Source organism: Lissotriton vulgaris, chromosome 9 (assembly GCF_964263255.1).
Source record: "Lissotriton vulgaris chromosome 9, aLisVul1.2, whole genome shotgun sequence".
NCBI lineage: Eukaryota > Metazoa > Chordata > Amphibia > Caudata > Salamandridae > Lissotriton > Lissotriton vulgaris.
In genome coordinates, this window is record NC_141697.1 from 348,984,786 (window position 1) to 349,007,447 (window position 22,662).

At 43.8% G+C, this 22,662-nt stretch overlaps 1 protein-coding gene across 1 annotated transcript in view; it reads left to right on the forward strand.

The window, feature by feature from the left end:
- The window catches only part of UNC79 (unc-79 subunit of NALCN channel complex), a 644,685-nt gene that overhangs the window by 518,228 nt on the left and 103,795 nt on the right, over window positions 1–22,662 (forward strand). Inside the window, exons 43-44 of the mRNA XM_086937713.1 lie at window positions 7,203–7,313; window positions 12,366–12,470. Coding sequence (XP_086793839.1) covers window positions 7,203–7,313; window positions 12,366–12,470 — 216 coding nt within the window. The remainder of the gene's footprint in view (window positions 1–7,202; window positions 7,314–12,365; window positions 12,471–22,662) is intronic.

Below are 22,662 nucleotides of genomic sequence, written 5' to 3' on the forward strand. Positions count from 1 at the left end.
TTCTGGAATTCTACAAAGATCTATAGAGATTTTCCTTGCCTGCAATCGTGGACTTCTGGGCTTAATACAATAAATCAAACCCATGATTATTTAAATGATACAGAATATTGTTTGCCAATACATTTCCTCTTCCATCAAAAGGGAGATCAAGCGAAGTGTTGCAGAATCAGATCTCACTATGATTTTGAAAATGGATTTCATACTTAATCTCTTCCAAGATCATGGGAGCTGACCAGATCTAAATGTTTTTAAATAGGGCATAACAAAACATAGTCCACCAAGCTAGTGTTATTTTGGCTTTCTGTATACCATCAGGACCATGGCCTCCACTTATTTTCGAAGTTGTAATTACTTGACCAACTGAATCTTTATCTAGTGTACTTACATTTCTAATATCTGAATCTTCAGAGGGGTTGTACAAAGTATACAAGCTGCAAAACCATACTGTCATGACAGAGAGAGTGCTTTGACAACGTTAAGATCTGGTACTAAATAAAGAAAAACACTTCTGGCCACAAGCACCTTAAACTCTCTTGTGTCTGTAGATCTATTTAATTCCTGCCTGTTTCCTTCTTGCTTTTTTAGTCTAAGAAACCTTTTAAAACCAAATCATATTTTTAAACTTTGCCAAATCAATTGGATGTTTTGAGCACTGGTAGGGTGTTAAAATATCGATTACAAAAATATAGCTGACATAAATATAGTTGTAAAAATATCGTTTACAAAAATATCGACTCCCTATACTTAACAGGTAAGTACATGAATATCGACTCCAAAATATCGTTGTAATTAATATAGATGTAAAAAATATCGACTTTTTAAAATAATTAAAATGACATTAAATAATAAATAAATATAAGTACTATGAACAAAATACATTACATTACTTTTATTTTTTAACTATTTAAAACAAATTTACTACACTTTTTAATTATAAACGTAATAAATGTGGACATATACATATATTTAACACATTACTTTATATAACAAAAATAATACATACATATAATTAAAATATACAATATATTACTAATTAAAACATTTGATAGCGTAGGAGTAAAAATTACTATTCCCACTCCAGAGGGTGCAACAGTAGGGAAAGCGTTGGATAGCGTAGGGGTAAAAATTACTATTCCCACTCCAGGGGGTGCAACAGTAGGGAAAGCGTTGGATAGCGTAGGGGTACAAATTACTATTCCCACTCCAGGGGGTGCAACAGTAGGGAAAGCGTTGGATAGCGTAGGGGTAAAAATTACTATTCCCACTCCAGGGGGTGCAACAGTAGGGAAAGCGTTGGATAGCGTAGGGGTAAAAATTACTATTCCCACTCCAGGGGGTGCAACAGTAGGGAAAGCGTTGGATAGCGTAGAAGTAAAAATTACTATTCCCACTCCAGAGGGTGCAACAGTAGGGAAAGCGTTGGATAGCGTAGGAGTAAAAATTACTATTCCCACTCCAGGGGGTGCAACAGTAGGGAAAGCGTTGGATAGCGTAGGGGTAAAAATTACTAAATGTATTTAATCATTTATAAAATAACGATTATTATGATGTTTTTTTTAATCATTAATTAAATAATTAATCAATTTAATTGTAATTAATTTACTACATTTTCACTAAAAAATTCCTGTACACACACCTAAAATTAATTAAAAAATTAACATAATTAATTACATAATTATTAAGCAATTAACTAATTGAAATTAATTAACTATTATTTATTACACTATTTATATTCATTTAAAACATTAATTAATCTATTATTTCATTATATTTAAATTACTTCCCACCCTACTCCCCTATAAACCCACAACACGCTACGGAACTATTAATACTAAATTCAACATAAAATACATTATTAACTAATAAAATACTACTAAAAATACTACTTTATCTACAAATACTCATTAAAAACACTACATTACTTATAATTATTTAAAAAACAATATTATTGTAAACTATGTTTTTGTAAACGATATTTATTACAACTATATTAATGTTAACGATATTACTTACCTGTCTGTCGATATTCTGGTCAGACTATATTTTTGTCATCGATATTTCTTCCTGTAGATATTTTTGCAGCGATATTTAGGTAAGTCGATATTTTTGCGACGATATTCCCGTTCTGTACCGCATTCACCATCAAACCAAGATGAAATTATATTTTATTTCTGATCTTAATAGCTACTAATAGTATAATATTATATCAACTGCTGGCATAATGATCTTGTGCATCACCCTAAGCACCCAAATCTAACTTTACCAGTGAGACTATAGATAATAATTTATCAGGTAAATTTTCTTACAACAAAATGCATTCTCGGTCCGTTTTAGATGCAAGGGTGCATTTTGTGCTAAGAAAATAGAGCTAATGGCAGGGTTATGCTCTTCGAGCAAATCTGCATAATCTCATGTAATTTAGCTACAGCAAGTTACACAAGATACTCCCAACCCAAATTATTTTCCCTATTGAATGTTTTGTTAGTTCTCAGGGGTATTGTATTTTTGGCTTATGGTGGCTTTCTACCAGGTTGATATGGAGAAGTGGCAGGGAAGGAGCTCCATGGAGTGGAGGGTGGAGAGCCATTGGAGTGTGCAAAGCCATTAGGATGTTTTGATGATGGAAGCACCTTCTTCAGTCTTAATTGAATCATTGTACATTGTAACATGTGGGAAACAGAATGTCCTAAAATGCATGCTAAGGTGGATGTCAGTCAAGTTTCTGTGATGAGAAATATTTATATTTAACTCATTATAATGGTGTCCTGCTGTGTGCAGTAATGAACATGAGTTTTATGAAATGAATAATGCATTGGCTGTGATTTCGTTGAGGGTGAGGAATGTGTGATATTGGTGGTTTTGGATGAGAGAGAAGGTTGTTAATCAAGACTGTTTGCATATGCCTGTGGAACTGTGATGAGTGAATGTAATAACAAACTTGTTGGGTTCTCAACCAAACTGGGAGAGGTGAAGGATCTGGCTTGTGGCCCTTTACATGACCTAACAGTAACACACAGAAAGTTATCTTCGTCTGCCCCTTAAGTGGCATGTCCTATCAACAGTAAATTACCTCGGGTTACAAATAAAAGTGGGATTGTTGAGGATGCATTGCCTAATATATAGAAACAAGAGTTCACGGTGACTGTAACTTGATCTTTCATGGAGATTTTCTGATCTAAATGCACACCTAGATTTGTCACCACTGCTTTTGGAGTAGGGGCAGGACCTAGGTTGTTAGACCACCAATCTGGGGACCAGAGTAAGGACGCCTCTCCGTAGAGCATAATTTCAGTTTTACTGGCATTTAATTGGAGAATGTTGTTTCTCGTTCATTCCGAAATTGCAATCATACCTTCAGAGAAGGCCAACTGAATATTACTGACGATGCTGTCAAATGCCATTAGGAGCTGGGTGTCATCCACATAAGAAATAGGGATGAAACCCAGGTTCCCTAGAAGATCTGCACGAGGGGCCACATAAATGTTAAACAATGTGGGACTTAAGCAAGAGCCCTGGGGTACGCCTTTGGTCAGCTTTGATGTGGAGATTGGAAAGTGCCCAGATTAACAGTTTGAGTACGGTTATTTAGAAAGTTAGATAGCCACTGGTAAGCTCGATTTTGGATACTAACATTTCCTAATCTAGATAGAAGAATGGGATGGGATGTTGTGTCAAACGCTGCTGACAGATCCAGCCTCACTAACAGGACTGCCTGTCCATTATCTAGGAAATGTCGGAGGGTATCAGTGACTGCAATTAATGCTGCCTCCGTACTGAATCTAGGACGGAAACCAGACTGGGAAGGATCAAAGCTTCCTATTGCTTCTTTAAAGTCTGAAAGATGTTGGTTCACATGTTTCTCCAGGAGTTTACTCAAGTAGGGTAGCAAGGAAATAGGACGGTAATTGAATAGATCTTCTGGAGGTGCATTGGTTTTTTTTCTGATTGGAATTATTTGACCGGCTTTCCATTCAGAAGGCAATATGCCCGTGGTCAGGGAGGAATTAAGGGTAGGGCAGATCAAGGGAGCCAACTGCCTATGAAGCAGCAAAGATATCTTAGCGGGTTAAACATCCTGAGGTTAACCAGATTTTACTGTTTTCATAAGGGACTCCACCGTGTCAATTTTAAGAGGGAGACAGCAATCCAAACGATTTGCAGAGTAAGGGTGTAATCGGTAAGGATATTACATCACTCATGACATATTTTATGACTATGATAATGTTGTGCAGATTTGTCGAACGCACTATCACCCTGGAGGGGATCCTGACACTGAGTAGGTACGAATCGAGGCACACCTAGGGCCTAGTGAGACTACTCATAAAGCCAGGTCTTTAGCTACGTGTGGAATTCAAGAAGTGAGGAGGAGACTCTTGTTCCATGGTTCACAAGCTATACAGGAGAAGGCCCGACTACTGGATCTGGTTTTCTGTATGAGTGGGATTTGTGCAAGTAGAAGCCTGGACAAGCAGAGGTTTCTAGAAGATTTGTGAAAGCAGATTCAATTGTTGAGGTATGTTGACCATTGTTATGTTGTGCCTTATAAGTGTGGGTGAGGAGTTTGAATTGTTGTTTGTGAATGGGGAGTTAGTGGATCTCCTTCAAGTCTAGTGAGATGTGAGTGTGGTGTGAGAGTGATTCTGGCAGCTGAGTTCTGGATAGCCTGCTGCCTTTTGGTGAGTTTATTTTTGATTCTGTCATTGAGAGTATTCCGATAGACCAGTTCGCTTGTGAGCAGGGCATGCATGATGGTTTTATGGGTGCTGATTAGGAGCCATTTGAAAGTATTCCTCAACATCTTCAGAGTATGGAAGCATAAGGCGGTCTTGTTGAGTTTGTTGCTGCTGCTGCTGATGATGATCCATAGGTTCTTAGTTTGGGTGGTGGGGATGGGTATGGGTCCTAGCTCTGTTGTCCGCCAGGTGGAGTCCCACGTTGTTGTACTTTATTGGAAGATAACAATTTTAGTGTTGTCAGTGCTCAACTTAAGAAAGCTGGTCTTCATCCAGTGGGCAATTTCAGTCACGTGGGAATTGAACACGATCCAGGTACTAGGGATCTTGTAAATGAGGGAGATGAATGAGTTGTGTGTCATCAGTGTAGGAGAGGTTGATATTGTGAGAGCATATGATGCTGGCTAGAGAGGTCTTGTATGCATAGAAGAGGGCCGGGCTCAGGAAGGATTCTTGCAGAACTCCAGATGAGGTTGCGGGTGTCTGAGGTGTACAGTGCCAGGCTGACTGTCTGCGTTCTCCCTGTCAGGAAGGAAAAGAACCATTGACAAGCCTGTCCTTGGATTCCAATGTCATGTAGGCCTTGGATGAGGATGGGATGGGAGACTGTGTCAGATGCTGTGGAAAGGTTCTGGAGGATGAGGGGCCCATTCCTCCTCTGTCCAGAGTCTTCCGTGGCAGTGATGAGGGCAGTTTTGTGCTGTGGTTGGGTCTGAAACCAGACTGAGTGGTGTTGAAGAGTTGGTAGTCATTAGGTTATTCTATATAAAGTGTTTGTTGATGATTTTCTATAAGACCCTGTCTAGGAATGGTAGCAGAAGAATCGATTTGCAGTTGACAAGCATTGAAGGGTCTGCAGACGGTTTCTTCAGAAGTGGGAGGACAGTTGCATGTTTTCAAGCATCTGGAAAGGTTGTGGAAAAGGTGGAGGCATTCAGAATGGGTGTGAGCACGGGGGCAGTGGTCCAATGGACTTCATGGTGGGGGCAGTTTCTCCTGGGGGTAATAACTGTCCATGAGTCAGTCAGTCAAAATATTTTATTCTATTTCATTAAAATCATAAAAGGTATAAAACATTTATGTACATATAAAAAATATATATTACACTTGCGTTATAATCAGTACAATGGGTTATAATCAATACATTGGGTCAAAAGTTAAGCTACATAAGGTATGCAATTAATAAAGACTTCTTAAAATACACTCAGTGGTGCGTTACGTAATTCTAGACGCCGCCACTACATAATTTGCCATGCAAAATATGATACGAGTGTTGCTCAATGACTGGAGGTAAAGTAATGCCGGCCTCACTTGAAGGAAGCCTGCCTCCCTTAAAATTGGCAGCAAATATTTTTACGTATCTCTGAGAACAAACCACAAAACATAACAAAATGCATGGTATCTTGGGTTGAAAAATTATCACAGATGCAAGGTGAGGCTATTTCTGGTTTGACCCATGACTGATAACTGCCCAGGTAAAAATGAATCAAATTAAATCTAAACTTAATCAATAAGAACATATGAAATGGCCTGTGATCTGACTGTAGTTTTCTGCATTTCCCTTTCCTCGCAGCCTAGTCTTGCCCTCATCATAAAGTGCTTTTTAGTCAAGTCTACATCCTCTTTCCTGATGCACGATGGAGATGCGAAGAGTTCAGGACGACCCAGTTGTTCGAAGGACTTCCTCAGATAATCCAACCGTGGAACTTTTTTAGAATAATCTAGGGACATGACATTATTCATAATTGCATGATTAAGGGTTAATTGCTTGTTGAGCCACGTCTTTAGCAAAAATATTAAGGGTGCAGGATTGAGCTTATCCGTAACTGTCCATGAGGTTTTCATTGGTTCTTTGGCTAAGAAAAGGAGGCATTTAGCGCAGTCTGTGTGGTCTGGTGCCAGGCTGGGGTTGCTGTAAATGTTAATGATTTTGTTGCTGAAGAATTGAGAGAGATTGTTGCAGAGGCCCAGTCCACTTGGGCTGCATTTCGTTCTTTCTTTTTTTTATGGAATTTTGCAGCTTAACCTTAGTATTTTACTTTATTTCACCTTTTCTGTCTATTTCATTTGTGTGAATTGCCAGAAATATTTAATATATGTGTTGTGCCATCTGACACGGTAATGTAATCTGTTTTCACAGTGTTTTCTCTTAAAATGGTGCCTGGGGAATTGTGACTAAGGCTTTTATTGTAACACATTAGCCTGTATTTGATACTTCCTGAAAAATAAAATAACCTTAAGTGCAAGAATTCTCAAGTGCTACCTGTTAGTTATGGATTAAGTGATCTACGTGATTGTGCATTGCATCATCAGGGAATAATATATCAGTAGAGGTATTTGCCCCAACGATATACTTCGCAACCTGAAATAAAGCCTCTATTTCAATGTCTGAGCTTCTGAACTTTACTATTATTTATTTTGATGAAGGGTTTTAGGTATTGATTTTCTTAACATCATATTTCATTCCAGAGTCTGCTAGAGCCCTTCTCCAAGCTGCTCAGCTTCGTGCTTCAGAACGCCGTCTTCACTCTCTCCTATCTGGTAGAGCTGTGCGGATTATGCTACCGGGCCTTCACCAAGGTGATTATGCCTTTTGCAATCTTCTTTATTACCAGCTGGAAAAAAACAATTAATTCCTGTAAGTGAGAAAGTCAGAAGTTAAACCCTGCAATCGATGGGGAGTCTCAGGCGTGTCAGCAGTTTGTATGTGGTTTCGCTAATCAGTAATTACGTTGATGTAGTGTTTGATCAATAGTATTGATTAGTGCACTCTGGGTACAGACGAAGGCTGATTGTTTTTCAAAAACTACTGTACGACGGGATGACCTGAATCCTGAACAGCCCACTGCAGCAGTCTGTAGCCCATGCACATTTTTGCCTTCTGCAGACAGAGATCATTCCCAAAATGTACATCTGTTTGGTTTATGTCTGGAATGTTTGTTTACCTATCAATATTCGACATATCTGGATATGTGTGCAAAGGGCAGATGAGGAACCGAGTTTACAATTTACAAGCACTGTTCTTTTATTAGCCTCTATAATTGAAGCACCAATGTACGAAATGAAGGTGATTGTTATCACTGGGGCTTTAGATTTTTATTGCACTTTGCCAGTGCTTGATTGTCATTACAGCCTTGTAGCTTCAATCTGTGTAGGTAATGGTTATTCAGCAACATCTGTGTATCCAATCGGACCACTCCAAATACTGCTGCAATTTAGGAGTTGAAGTCTCACCCCTTTAAAAGACAACTCATCACAATGCATTAAGTGTCCACAAACCAACTAGGTCTCCCATCACTTGCACTTGGAGTCTATGCTTGTCTTGACCCTGCTCTGCTTACTTTTGGCTAGGGTTGCATGTGATGAAGTACTGTATTCATACGTACAAACTGACAGAGTCCACCTAGCTGGGAGACAAGAGGGCTTTGAACTTTAATATGAGCACGAATATGATTCAGATCATTGCAGAGAATCAGGTAACAGTTACGCAGTAGTATGCAGGCAGCAGAATGATCCCTCATGGTGCCTTCAGGTGCCTGCTGAATGGCAATTGGGTTGGGACTTTGTCATGTCCTATGACGGTCTCATGACATGTAGGATATATATCTTAAAACTTGGGTTTAGAATCCTACATGGGTTGGCAAACATGTCCAGAAGGAAGAAACAAAGAAAGGAAGTAGAGATGTGGTTTTAAGGCAGCGAGAGGCAGAGGCCCTCATAACAAGACTGTTGGAATGGAGGTCTTTACTATTATCTCAGAGTGAATTAGAAAGAACTGAGCGGCTGACCGTGGTTATGCACTTCAATTTCGGAGTAAAAATGTAAGTCCATGAGTTGTGCAAAACGCATCCGGAGTTTGCAGCACAAATACTCCACTGTCAGACAGATCCTAAAGCTTATGTAGATAAGGACGGTGCACCAATAAACAAAGTACAAAGGAGCTCCAAATTTATCCAAAATTCTTTATTCTTTTTTAATCTTTTTTAAAAACTCAGCCAACGCGTTTCGTTCGTTTGAACTTCGTTAGGGCTCATGTGTCACTTGAAGGTCCAAAACGGTGATTCTAAAAGAGTATGGTCCTGATTGCACCTCTTTCTCTTCACCACATATATTATCACTCGGTGATGTCAGGAAGGCCACGTCTGGCGCGGAGGTGTCGAGCAGATCCCAGAGCTCGACGGCGTGTTTGCGTGCTGAACGGGTGTTGAGGAGTATAACGCGGAGATGGTTGGGTCCAGTCCTTGGAGGTTTGGTGGTTCTGTCGCAGGTGAAGGGTCCGTGGGTCCGTTTCCGGGGCGGCCTGGAAGCAGGTGTGGTTTCGGCCGGCGTTGAGTGCGTGGAGGGTGCTGGCGTCGGGGTCCAGGGGTTCTGGCACTGGGCACGTTCCAGGCACAGATGGGCACGGTGCGCCAGCGCGCGCCCGCTGTGCGCATCCGCTGCACGGCTGCTTCTCGGCTTGCATATGAGGTAGCTTGGGAGGGAGGAGCAGCTGGAAGGCGGGAGCGGGGAGGAGAATGAGTCTGCCGGGGGGCGGGCCGCAGGGATGCAGTGGCGGGAAAGGGTCGGATCGGGAGCGGCAGGGGGGGCGGGGGGAACTGGTGCACAGGGCAGAGGGGAGAGAAAAACCCAGGAAACAAGGAGGCAGCAAGGAGGCAGGAACCAGGCAGTCAGGTGACGAGCAGCGGCGTGGGGGCGACCTACCTGCAAGCAGGGTCAAAGGTCACAAAAAAGCAGAGAAAGGTCACAACATGATGGGTCAGCAGAACTGTAAGTAGGACCTCAAGTGTCCACTTAGCAATATTGAATAGTTAGGGAAATCGGAGTTAACACTGAACACTGAACAATGAAAACACTGATTCCCCTAATACTTTTTAATTCCTGGCCGGATTTGTGCCCAGAAATTTGCTGCTCTGCCAGAGCTTCTGTGGGGAAAACATGCATGTCATGGGATTACTCATAATCCTGATATGGAAGGAGAGAACATTTAACAGCTTGACAAGTTAGTTAAATCTCATTCACTCCTCCATTACTGACGATTGCAAATTATATCATTCAGAGGAAAGAAGTCATATCTCTGGCAGTTATTAAGGAGGTCAAACAAAAGTGCTGATCTTAATCAAAATGTACTGCTTAGATAGTGTACAAGTAAATAAATATTTCTTTAATTCTAGAATGTGTTGTATGATTTTATTTTGGGTTTTATAAAGTGCTCTTATGCCCTGAGGCGTCTGGCATGGATCCGAACAAGAGAAGATGCAGAGATAACAATAGGGTAAAAGTATTTATTTGCAGTAAAGCCAAGTTTTTAAGTGGGGGCAGTTGTTGAATCAAGAGGAAGTTCATTCCAAATGAGTGCAGTGTTTTTCACAAAGCCTCTGCCACCCCCAAGTAGTTTGTCTGTGTCGAGGCACAAAAACTGTTTTCCCCAGACTGGAGCAGAGGGGTCTATTAGGAGTATTCCAGCAGAATTTATTTTTCAAATACTCAGGACCTGTACCCGCTAACGCCTTATAGGCAATACATAAAGATTTAAAAGCAGCCCCCTTTCTCACTGGAAGCCAGTGGAGCTCATTCAACGCTGGGGTAGCAGATTAGAATTTCTGCAGATATTTAGGTATTCTAGCTGCGGAATTCTGTTCAGTTCGCAATTTTTGTATAATATTCACTTGCAGACTGAGATAGAGGCCATTGCAGGAGTCGATGCGTAAAAGTTCTAAAGCATTGACCACTGTTTTCAGAAGGCCGTGAGGGATCAGATTTGTTATTTATTTTCTTCAAGTTTTTTTAAAGATTACTGCCTTAACCTGATTCTTGAATGTTAATATATTGTCCAGTATGAAGCCTAGGTTTCTGACTTTATTCTTAGGGATGGGAAGAGTCTCCATATCGTTGGGCCAGCATGTGTTTTGGGCAAACAGCATCACTTCCGTTACGGCTGAATTAAAATTGAGGCAGTTTTTCCCATCCAGTCGCTAACTGCGGTCATACAGTTTCAAAAAGATTAATCAGTGCCTTGATTAGAATTGGAGAGGGATACTACCATCTGAGTGTCATCGGCATAAGAGACTAATGAGAACCCAAAACACCTCATAGTTGCTGCCATCGGAGTAACTTAGATGTTCAACAATGATGGGCTCAATGATGAGCCTTGGGGGACACTGCATGGTAAAACATAGGATTTGAAAGTGTATTCATCAAGATGAACTGATTGAACTCTAGAGATCAGGAAGGATTTAAGTAAGGCAATCACCTAGCCCCTAACTCCTAAAGGGCTTAATCGGTCGACCACATGAGGTTGACCGAGGTCGAACATATCAAATGTGGTGGAAAGGTGAAGTAAGACCACCGCTCTTTTGCCACCATCCTAGGTTGAAGAATCTCCTCTATAGCAACTATAAGGGCAGTCTCAGTGCCATATCCACTGTGGAACCCGAATTCAGAGGAATCCAATGGATCATTTTCTTCAATGAAAGATGTTCATTCGTTGCTTTTTCCACAAGTTTGGCTGGAAAAGGCAGCCCGGCTATAGGACAGTAGTTGTTGATTTCTAGGGGATCAAGATTAGATTTGTTTTTAAAGTGGCAAAACCGAAGCTTTCTTCCAGTCTTCAAGAAAAATCCCTGATTGAAACATGGTGTTAAAATTAGAAGCAAGCGGTTTTGCCACAATATCTGGGATCATCTGAATTATGGAAGGGGTTAAGGGACCTAACTTAGTGGTCAGGATCAACTGTCTGATTCTTTTCTCAGATAGCTTTGAAAATTCTATCATAGACTTAGATTCCTCATCTGCATCGGTGTAGAAAAGGGCAGGCACTAGAACACACTGATTAGTAGTCAGAAAACTATCAGAAAATGTCCTGAACCTTCTTCTGAATGAAGAATGCCAGGTCATTGCAAAGATTACTACTGATTATGGTGGAATTGGGAGTAGGAATGGCAGTTAAAGTAGTGATAGTACGAAAGAGCTCTTTAGAGGAGGCTTTTTGCCTGTTCTATTTTTAGCGTATTGAATTTGTATTTGGTGGCTGTAATAAGGGCTTTATATTTGGCAATGCATTGTTTGTAATTTCCTTTTTCAGTTGGACTGCAGTCCTTCCTCCATATTGTCTCCTGTTTCTGACAGTATTGTTTGAAGGCCTTAAGTTCAGAGGTATACCAGGGAGTGGAGGGGCTACTTCTCTTTAGAATTTTACTTTTTATTTCCGCAAGATTTGCCATTAGCTGCCTTAATCCAAAGTTTATCGTTTCTGGCAGGTTGGTGGTTAGGAGAGCATCCCTTAGTGCTGGAACCTGAATTTTCTGCCAAAGAAGGAAGGATTTAGTATTATTCGTCCTGGGGGGAGGGGGGCAAGTATGTATATATGCACCTGTGCATCTGATATTCTAAAAGCTAAATTATTGGTACCACACACTTTCCTGCTTTAACAGCCACCTCAGAGTTCTATGATATTTAAAGTATTCGACCTATGACCTCATCTTTTGGGAAGTCATGTCAATACTTGGTACTTGATACAGTCCTTTATTATGCATTTACTCCAACAAAGAAAACACCATGAGGACATGCTGATTAAACTTTGCGAGATTATTTTAATTTCCATTGCTAATCTTCTGTTATCCTTTGTATTTCTAGGAGAGAGATAAATTCTATCTTACCCGAAGTGTGATCCTGGATTTGCTGCAGGCTCTGAAACTGAAGGCTCCATTGCCTGATACGAACATGCTACTCCTGATACAGGTAGAGGATACACAGCCCATTGCACATTTTATAATACTTTATAGGAGCTCCATGTATTATCAATTTGTCCTTGATCAATGCCGCAATTCAGCGTTGCTTTAGAGCCAACATGAACATTAACTTAATTGAGGGTCTTTGGTATTAATTCAAAGACCCTTCGGCGCGCAGACGGCGCGCCCGCTGCGCCCGTCCGCTGCGCGTCCGGTGGAGGCACATGTGTTTATGGGGATTTCGGAGGGAGTGGCCTCAGAAAAGGAGGCGTGTCCTACACCGGGAATCCCTCTCCCGTGTCAGCGCTGACCTCGGCTGGGCGGGGGGGTCAGGTCTGATAAAGTGCCTAAGTGTAGCAGCGTTTTTCAAGTAAGCAGGATTAAAAACACAGTATACACAAGTAAAAGCAGAAAGTTCTAAAGTTAAAAACCTCCCGGCTGTGCCTCAGGAGTCTACCAGGTATTAAGGCTCCGCTCGTATTCAGCGCGTCTAAATACTGGAAGGGGGCGTGGCTTAGCTCAGGGGGCGTGGCTCCACGGCGGGCGGGAACTGTGCCTGCACCGGGAATCCCTCTCCCGCGTCAGCGCTGACCTCGGCTGGGCGGGGGGGTCAGGTCTGATAAAGTGCCTAAGTGTAGCAGCGTTTTTCAAGTAAGCAGGATTAAAAACACAGTATACACAAGTAAAAGCAGAAAGTTCTAAAGTTAAAAACCTCCCGGCTGTGCCTCAGGAGTCTACCAGGTATTAAGGCTCCGCTCGTATTCAGCGCGTCTAAATACTGGAAGGGGGCGTGGCTTAGCTCAGGGGGCGTGGCTCCACGGCGGGCGGGAACTGTGCCTGCACCGGGAATCCCTCTCCCGCGTCAGCGCTGACCTCGGCTGGGCGGGGGGGTCAGGTCTGATAAAGTGCCTAAGTGTAGCAGCGTTTTTCAAGTAAGCAGGATTAAAAACACAGTATACACAAGTAAAAGCAGAAAGTTCTAAAGTTAAAAACCTCCCGGCTGTGCCTCAGGAGTCTACCAGGTATTAAGGCTCCGCTCGTATTCAGCGCGTCTAAATACTGGAAGGGGGCGTGGCTTAGCTCAGGGGGCGTGGCTCCACGGCGGGCGGGAACTGTGCCTGCACCGGGAATCCCTCTCCCGCGTCAGCGCTGACCTCGGCTGGGCGGGGGGGTCAGGTCTGATAAAGTGCCTAAGTGTAGCAGCGTTTTTCAAGTAAGCAGGATTAAAAACACAGAATACACAAGTAAAAGCAGAAAGTTCTAAAGTTAAAAACCTCCCGGCTGTGCCTCAGGAGTCTACCAGGTATTAAGGCTCCGCTCGTATTCAGCGCGTCTAAATACTGGAAGGGGGCGTGGCTTAGCTCAGGGGGCGTGGCTCCACGGCGGGCGGGAACTGTGCCTGCACCGGGAATCCCTCTCCCGCGTCAGCGCTGACCTCGGCTGGGCAGGGGGGTCAGGTGTGATAAAGTGCCTAAGTGTAGCAGCGTTTTTCAAGTAAGCAGGATTAAAAACACAGTATACACAAGTAAAAGCAGAAAGTTCTAAAGTTAAAAACCTCCCGGCTGTGCCTCAGGAGTCTACCAGGTATTAAGGCTCCGCTCGTATTCAGCGCGTCTAAATACTGGAATGGGGCGTGGCTTAGCTCAGGGGGCGTGGCTCCACGGCGGGCGGGAACTGTGCCTGCACCGGGAATCCCTCTCCCGCGTCAGCGCTGACCTCGGCTGGGCGGGGGGGTCAGGTCTGATAAAGTGCCTAAGTGTAGCAGCGTTTTTCAAGTAAGCAGGATTAAAAACACAGAATACACAAGTAAAAGCAGAAAGTTCTAAAGTTAAAAACCTCCCGGCTGTGCCTCAGGAGTCTACCAGGTATTAAGGCTCCGCTCGTATTCAGCGCGTCTAAATACTGGAAGGGGGCGTGGCTTAGCTCAGGGGGCGTGGCTCCACGGCGGGCGGGAACTGTGCCTGCACCGGGAATCCCTCTCCCGCGTCAGCGCTGACCTCGGCTGGGCGGGGGGGTCAGGTCTGATAAAGTGCCTAAGTGTAGCAGCGTTTTTCAAGTAAGCAGGATTAAAAACACAGTATACACAAGTAAAAGCAGAAAGTTCTAAAGTTAAAAACCTCCCGGCTGTGCCTCAGGAGTCTACCAGGTATTAAGGCTCCGCTCGTATTCAGCGCGTCTAAATACTGGAAGGGGGCGTGGCTTAGCTCAGGGGGCGTGGCTCCACGGCGGGCGGGAACTGTGCCTGCACCGGGAATCCCTCTCCCGCGTCAGCGCTGACCTCGGCTGGGCGGGGGGGTCAGGTCTGATAAAGTGCCTAAGTGTAGCAGCGTTTTTCAAGTAAGCAGGATTAAAAACACAGTATACACAAGTAAAAGCAGACACCATGCCCGATTCCCAAGGCCGTATATCTTACTCGCAGGACAGGCTCCGTGCTTTGAACCCGAGCAAACACCCCAATTGCTCACATATCCTCAGGGAAGATACCCCATTTCTGGGCTGTACCCTATGCAACCCACCGGAGGATCTGGCACACCAACAAACCCTCCGGCTCGGACTTCTTAACTGCAGGTCCCTAGTTAGACATGCCCACGAAATAAACCTCCTCGTTCAAAATCATCTGCTGGATATATTGTTTCTTACAGAAACATGGCTAACGCCGCACAGCGACTTCGATATAGTCAACGCCGTTCCCCCCGGATACCAAATACGTCTCGCAAATAGACCGGTCGGCAGAGGTGGAGGCCTAGCCATCCTATACAAGGACCATCTCACCTGTAGGATTCACTTTGGCAATATCAAAGACTGTGAGAGCTGCGACTTCACCCTACAAATTTCGCCTACAGTCTCCCTTCCAGGACTGTTAGTGTACCGACCGCCAGGTCCACTTGGGGAATTCCCCAGTTCTCTGATGGATCATGTTACACTAAAGGCATCCACTGCCTCCAACTTCCTTCTCCTTGGAGATCTCAATATCCATTTCCTTGACCCCACGGATCACCCTGCAGCCAACATATTGACAGACCTCTCCTCAGTTGACCTGCATCTTATGAATGCACAAGCTACACACGAAAAAGGCCAGCTTCTGGATCCGATTTTCACGAATCTCAATAACTTTAAAACCGAGACACCCATCTCTTACCCATGGACTGATCACTTTTTGATCCCCATGCACTGGCGTCTCAAATCCACTCCGACGCAAACACCTAAAGCCAGGACCCTTGCGCGCCGCTGGCACAAGCTGGTACCCGAGATATGGGAAGCTAAGCTGAGAGAATCCACCCCCCTCCCCTCTTTGGACCCCAAAACTGCGGATAGAGAATTTAACGACTGGCTTACTCATTCCTTAGACGATCTTATCCCCCAAACGAGCACGCTCAAACATGCCAAGAGGATCAACCCCGCCCCTTGGTACACCCCTGCACTAAATGCCCTACGAAAGGAATGCAAAAAGTCAGAACGGTTATGGAGGAAGGACAAGTCTGCGAATAAAAAAGAATTATTCCAGACAGCCATGAGAACATACAAAATGGCACTCCGCAGAGCCAAAAGCGTCTTCTATGATGAAAAAATAAAAAATTCTTGCTGCTCCGCCAGGGAAACTTTCCTTATTTTTAAAGAGCTCCTTCAGGTCCCTGACCCCCCTGAGAAACATCTGAGCCCCAAAGAAGCGGAGAACAAATGTATCAACCTAGCTTCATTCTTTGATGAAAAAATCAAAAAGATTCTCGCCTCCCTCCCTGCGACCGCTGCCGCTTTTAATGAAGGGGAAAACGGCATCTTCCCCCCGAACCCCCGGAAACCATCCTCCCCTCACCTGCCTTCATTCGGACCGGTTACCAGGGAGGAAGTAGCCACCACACTTGCATCCATCAAGAGTGGCGCCCCTAGCGACCCGGTGCCTATACGGTTCCTAAAAAAAATCATCCATACCATAGTGCCCCCGCTGACCGCACTGATTAATACCTCCTTACTTCAAGGAGAAGTACCGCCGAGCTGGAAAGCGGCGGTCGTTAAGGGTCTCCTCAAGAAACCTTCCCTAGATCCAGCAGATCTATCTAATTATAGACCCATCTCCCTCCTCCCATGGGCGGGCAAGGTCGCGGAGAAACTGGTCAACAAAAAACTGTCTGAGTTCTTGGAAACCAACCATCTGCTCAAGAGCTCTCAAACCGGTTTCAGACCAGGCCAAGGCACTGACACCGCACTCCTGGCAGCAGTGGAGAAGGCCAGAGACATTCTGGACACAGGAGGATCAGTGGCAGTGATCCTCCTAGACCTCAGTGCGGCTTTCGACACTGTTAGCCACCAGGTCCTTATCCAACGCCTGGGGAATGTCGGAGTGAAGGACAAAGCTCTGGAGTGGCTTGCGTCATTTCTCGACCAACGTTCCTTCCAAGTCTGGGAAAGTGACAGCCGCTCTCCTACCATCCCTCTCCGGTGTGGCGTGCCCCAGGGCTCGTCACTTAGCCCCACGTTATTTAACGTGTATATGGCCACACTGGAGGAAGTGGTTACTCCATTTGGAGTAACCATCATCAGTTATGCTGATGACACACAGCTGGTGGTAACGCTTTCCCACCCCAAGCAAGACCCCTCGGACCTCCATGGCTGCCTCTCCAAAATTCATCAGTGGATGAATGACTCTGCCCTAAAGCTCAATGGGTCAAAAACGGAGATCCTACTCCTGGGGCACAGAGAGATCTCCCTTCCCCCAAACACCTGGCCTGCCTGCCTCGGAGAACCACCTTCCCCCAAAGCGGAGGTGAAGAGCCTAGGGGTATGGCTGGAGAAAGATCTCACCTTTAGGACACAGGCAAAGAAGACGGCCGGCGTTTGCTTCGGCCTTCTCAGGTCATGCAGGAAAGTCCTCCCCCTGCTACCTTTTAACTCCCGGAAACTGTTGATCCAGGGCCTGATTGTGTCCAGGTTGGACTACTGTAATGCCATTTACTTGGGAGCCCCGGAAGCAACCTTTTACACTCTGCAGAAAATTCAGAACGCTGCTGCCCGGATGCTCACGGGCACCCCAGCCAGAACAACCGCGAAACCCGCCTTGATGAAGCTGCACTGGCTGCCGGTCAGGGAGAGGGTGGTGTTCAAGGCTCTCTGCCTGGCCCACAAAACGCTTCACGAAGAAGGTCCTCCAATCCTCAAAAACTGCATCACCCCCTATAGACCGGCCAGAGCGCTCAGATCGGACCACGAAAACCTCTTAGTGGTACCGAGAGTGAAGAAAGCCCGGGCAGGAGGACGCCGATTCTCAGTGCACACAGCCAAGCAGTGGAATGCGCTGCCTCTGAAACTTAGAACGGAACCCAACCATCTCCGTTTCAGAAAATCACTCAAAACCCTTCTCTTTCCCAAACCCTCCTAATCTCCTGTTCTGTGCCCCTGTCTGACTACTAGGTATAGCGCTGAGATACTCCCGGGTGATTACGCGCTCTATAAAAACCTTAAATAAATAATAAATAAATAAATTCATTATAATTTAAAAGAACTAACAACCTGATTCACAGGCATTTGTCTGTGTAAGTGTGACGTACTCCGACCGTAGTCAAGGATGTTTACAAAATTTGTGGGAATAGGTTTCACTTAGTCAACTCTTTGTAAATTAGATTCTAATTTATTCACTTAACTGACAGAAATATCTATCACCAAATTAGGGAAATAGAGCACTTTTCGGTGAAAGGGTACAGAACAGCATCACTGCAAGAAACTTTGGAACATTCAGTCTTCTGTATATATGAACATTTTCCCTATATATTTGTGCCACCAATGATCCTAGTTTCTGCATAGCAGACATGTCACAGAGATTGACTTTTCTGGTACTTTGTCTTTTTGAACCAGTCCTTGAAAGGACATGCCCAAGCAATCCCTGTCCCCTTCATGCAAATCTCCAGACAGGCGGGAAAGGTTTCCCCAGAAGTTGTCTCATAAAATCATCATAGGAAGATACAGTCCTCTTTTTCCTACAGGAAGTGACCCAGCTGCTGGATTTTTTGGAGTACTTACGCCATCCCCCTAAACTGTTCTTTTCCTTATTGTCAGAGTTGATTATGGTGCTAAGTTTTGCTGGTATTTTTGACTCCATTAACTGACCAGAGCCTTCCTGACCACAAGAAAAAATCCTCCTACAATTTGGTCAATAAGGGTTTGAATTAGGGGTGGATGGAATTTGCGTAGTCACGCTATGCAAAGCTCAACAAAATGGTAAAAAAGCTCAGCAAGCATGCAAAAGTTCTGCGAACACACGGAATTGCTTGTTCCGCCCGTTCGCAATGCTTTTTTCCTGTTTGCGAATGCTGTTTGTGTGCTCGAGGAGAAATATCTTGCGCACATGCAGTTTTAAAGCGTGTACAAGCAAAAAATTCTGCGAAGCTGCGGATTGTGGAATTTTTGGCAATTCTGCGTTCTCTGCGGAATGCAAAATTACCCTAATTCCGCGAGCAGAACAGAATTTACCACCCAGGCCTAATTTGAATGCTTCCAAAAACGTCTTAAGTGCAGCTAGTATTCAGGGGACACCATGGCTTACTCCATGGGCACAGCAGTTATTTTACCTTGTACTGCCATGCTTAGATACATGCTACTGAATATCCAGGCATCTACCCATGGACATCCCCTTCAATGGCGAGCCTCTGTTTATAGACTAGGCCAACTCCTCCTTGGTCTACTTCAAAATTAGAATAGCCACACCATGTTTGCTGGGTCTACCCTCTGTGGTGAAACAATTTCAACAGCAGTACAGAGAGTTTCAAATGGCCAGATGTATCAACTGGTTTTACCCATTCTGTGTCTATGGGAAAATGTGTTTGTACATATGGCCTAAGGCTACTACAGGGCAGACCAGTGCTGACAACACCAACCTTACCAGCAAATTCAAATAGTACAATAATGTATTCCTTCTGTCGAGACAGGAATGGATTTAAGGAAAGCCATCAACACCTATTTCAGCAGTTCAAGTTCCTGCCATCTTCCACTGGACCTACTGCCTCAACATCTCTTTGACTCCCTCCATGGATGCCACCTACTTGTAACAAGGGTGGTTCTTCCATTTCTCCAACTACTGCGAGGTGACCAGAAAAGATTTCTGGGTCTGTTCGTACTTTCATCTTATCCTGCCCTCTTGTCTGCTCTCTATTAACCAGTACCTGCTCTATGGCACCTGGCTTGATTTTGGAAGTGGTCGTTCTTGCCCTGCTGGTCAAAGAATCTTCAAAAGTGAGGCACCTGAAAGAAAAGGACAGTGGATTTACCTCTTGGTGCTCAAGAAGTACAGATGCCATCCTAGACTTTCACCTATTCGACAGGATAAGTTCAAGACACTGCCCATGAGCCAGGTATTGTTGACCCTGGATCTGCAGAATGCCTAGTTGCATTTTCCAAGCCTACCCGTCCCGGGGGTTACTTGAGACCTACTCTGGCATCTTAGCACTCAACTTTTGACCCAAGCATTTGGACTGATGACTGCACTGCCAGTTTTGACCAAGGTGTTGGCTGTTGTGGTGGCTTCACTGCAAAGGTCAGGAGTCCACGTGTTACCGTATTTGCAGGTTATAATAGATACAGACTCCGCATTGGGCTGGATCATTGAGCTGGGCAGCATAATGGAGCAGGAACTATAGTCTGTGTTAGAACAGTGGCTGCATACAAATGTGCTGGAGTTTCTAGTAGTCCATCATGCAATGAAAGATGTCTTCCCTTCTGTCTCAAATAGCATAATTGAAGTTCTTTGAGACACCACAACCGTACATTACATCAACTGACAAGGCAGTATGGGTTCATGGACCATGTGTTGGGATGTGATTGGATAGGGGTGGTTGGTCCAGCAGCAAAGCGGGGCATTTGACTTGCACTGTCAACATAAGTCTTTTCTTTAGAGGGCCTTGAGTGATATCTTTTTCCTGAAGAGACAGAAATACTCTCCTCTTGATTAAGATGTACATGATTGCATGGAAATATACTTTCAGGATCAAATGGCCATAGGGCCTGTAGTATGCAATGGCAATCCCAATGCCAATTCTGTTTCTGTGAGGAGTTCTGCAGAAGTTGAGGGAATTTCAAGCAGCACTGGGTGAGGATGTCTAAGTACACCAATCTACATGACACTCTTCCTCTCCCACACAGAATGGACCTGCTCTTACAGCAGGGTGGCCTGGCCCTTCATTCCAATCCATCCTCAGTTGTGGACATCATCTTGGCTCCTAGAAAACCCTTCATAAAATCCCTTTATGCGGTTACTGGAATAAATGTGTTCATTGGTGCGACTTGAATGATCTGAACCCACTTCAATCACACCGTTTTGATCTACCACATGGTGCCTTATTTCTTACTGTCGAAGGCTATTTGACTGCTTTATCTGGCTTCATGTGTCTCCCTGACCAGCTGTCTTTGTTTATGTCACCACTAGTGGCATTTTATCTGGCAGTTTTATTCTTATTGTTTCTTGTTACTCTGCATATGGTCCCCCCTGGGATTTGAATCTTGAGTTAACATTCCCTTTTGCTTCGACTTCTGTTAGGAAAACCATTTGCTTTGTGGTGATCAGCCCATGAGCTTCATGAATTTCAGGCCCTCTCAATTGGGCCACCTTTTACCGTGTTTCAACCGCTTAAGCTGGTATTTTCCATTCACAATGGCTAGTACATCTCTGTTTCGTCTTATTTATCCTCCTCAACGTCCAAGAAGGAGGAGAGACTGCATACGTTGGACTCCAGACGTGTATTGTCATATTAGACCTGCCACACATGCAAGGGTAGACTAGAAGATATGCTGTTTTGAGCTTTGTGGGGGCAAAGAAGGGCAATGCAGTGGCTAAGCAAACAATTGTACACTTGGTTACACTCTTTATTATGTTAGTTTAGTAAATACATATCCTCATGCTGGCATTTAGTTGCACTCTACAAGAGCCATGACTGCTTTCTCAGTGCCCATCAGAGAAGGTCAAAAAGCTGAAAGACTCCTGAATTCAAGCAGACCCATCTGATCGCTGAGAGCTGAACCCTGAGAAAGTCCTGTATGGGGAGGGACCTGGTTGCTAGAAGCCTTCCATGTAAGATAAGGGCTGTAGAACTGGCCAGAAAAGCTGATCCAGCTGTTCTGTTGATGATAGGGGGTTTAGGCATTTTCCCTCCTCTGGTTGACTAGGACAAGGTACTGAGGCTTGGCTAAGGATGTAGTGCCCAAGTGTGCAAGAAATGTATATCTTGCTCTAAGTTTTTTCGAAGTGCTTAAAATTAGTACAGCTGTACCTCACAGTAAAGGTATCCATTCTCGTGGAGGCCTGACCAGCAATATATTCCTACCTTGACCCGCAGAATGAATTTGAAAACCAAAACAGCAACTAACACTGGAAGAAAAATTTTGGACCAGCATGAACCACTTAGTGTATATGACCTCAGCTCTATTGTTAAATGTCTTAAATAGCACACAAACGGTTTTTATGACACTTTACTTTTAAAGGTGCTTTTCATCATAAAACTTTAAAAAATATTTTCTCTGGTTTCCTGTCTCCAATTTTAATGATCATGGTGTCGTTTTGCTCATTAAATCCTTCTATGATTTCTCCAATTTGGTTTAAGAATCTTATTGTGGTGTGCTCTTTACTTTAAAATGACCGTTATCTCTTGAAATTAAAACACATTTCTCAGTGGATTACCTCCTGGTTGTACCATAGCTTCCAGGCCTTACGAGATTGTATTACCCCCAACCAAATGAACTGCTACTTTTCCTAATTTATTAAAAACATCAGAAAGATAGAAAAGATTGAAAAGTGCAGATAGTTAAGAGTGAATAGAGTTAGACAAAACAAGATGCAAAGTTTTCATTGACTGGAGTAGATGTCAGCTTGAGAGAGAGAGCAGAGTGAGAATTAAGGAAAATAGAGAATTAGTGTTCCTCAATACAGTTGAGAAGGTTAGAGAGAAAGGGTAGAAGAGAGATGCAGGTTTGATATTAGTGACAACCGAAAAATCAAAAGTGCTTTTTAATAAGGCATAAAATAGTGGCGTGTGTAAAGAAAAGGGAAGGAATCATCTCAGAAAGAAAGATTAAAAAGAGCGGAAAAGCGGAATATGACAAGAAAGCTCAGAGATAAGAGCGTTTGGGACAGGGACAGGTGGACTGTTGTACTGTTGGCGTTTTAGTAAAAAAATTGAATTCAGTGTCAGAAATAGGATAGAGTGAAAGAAGGTATGAATTGT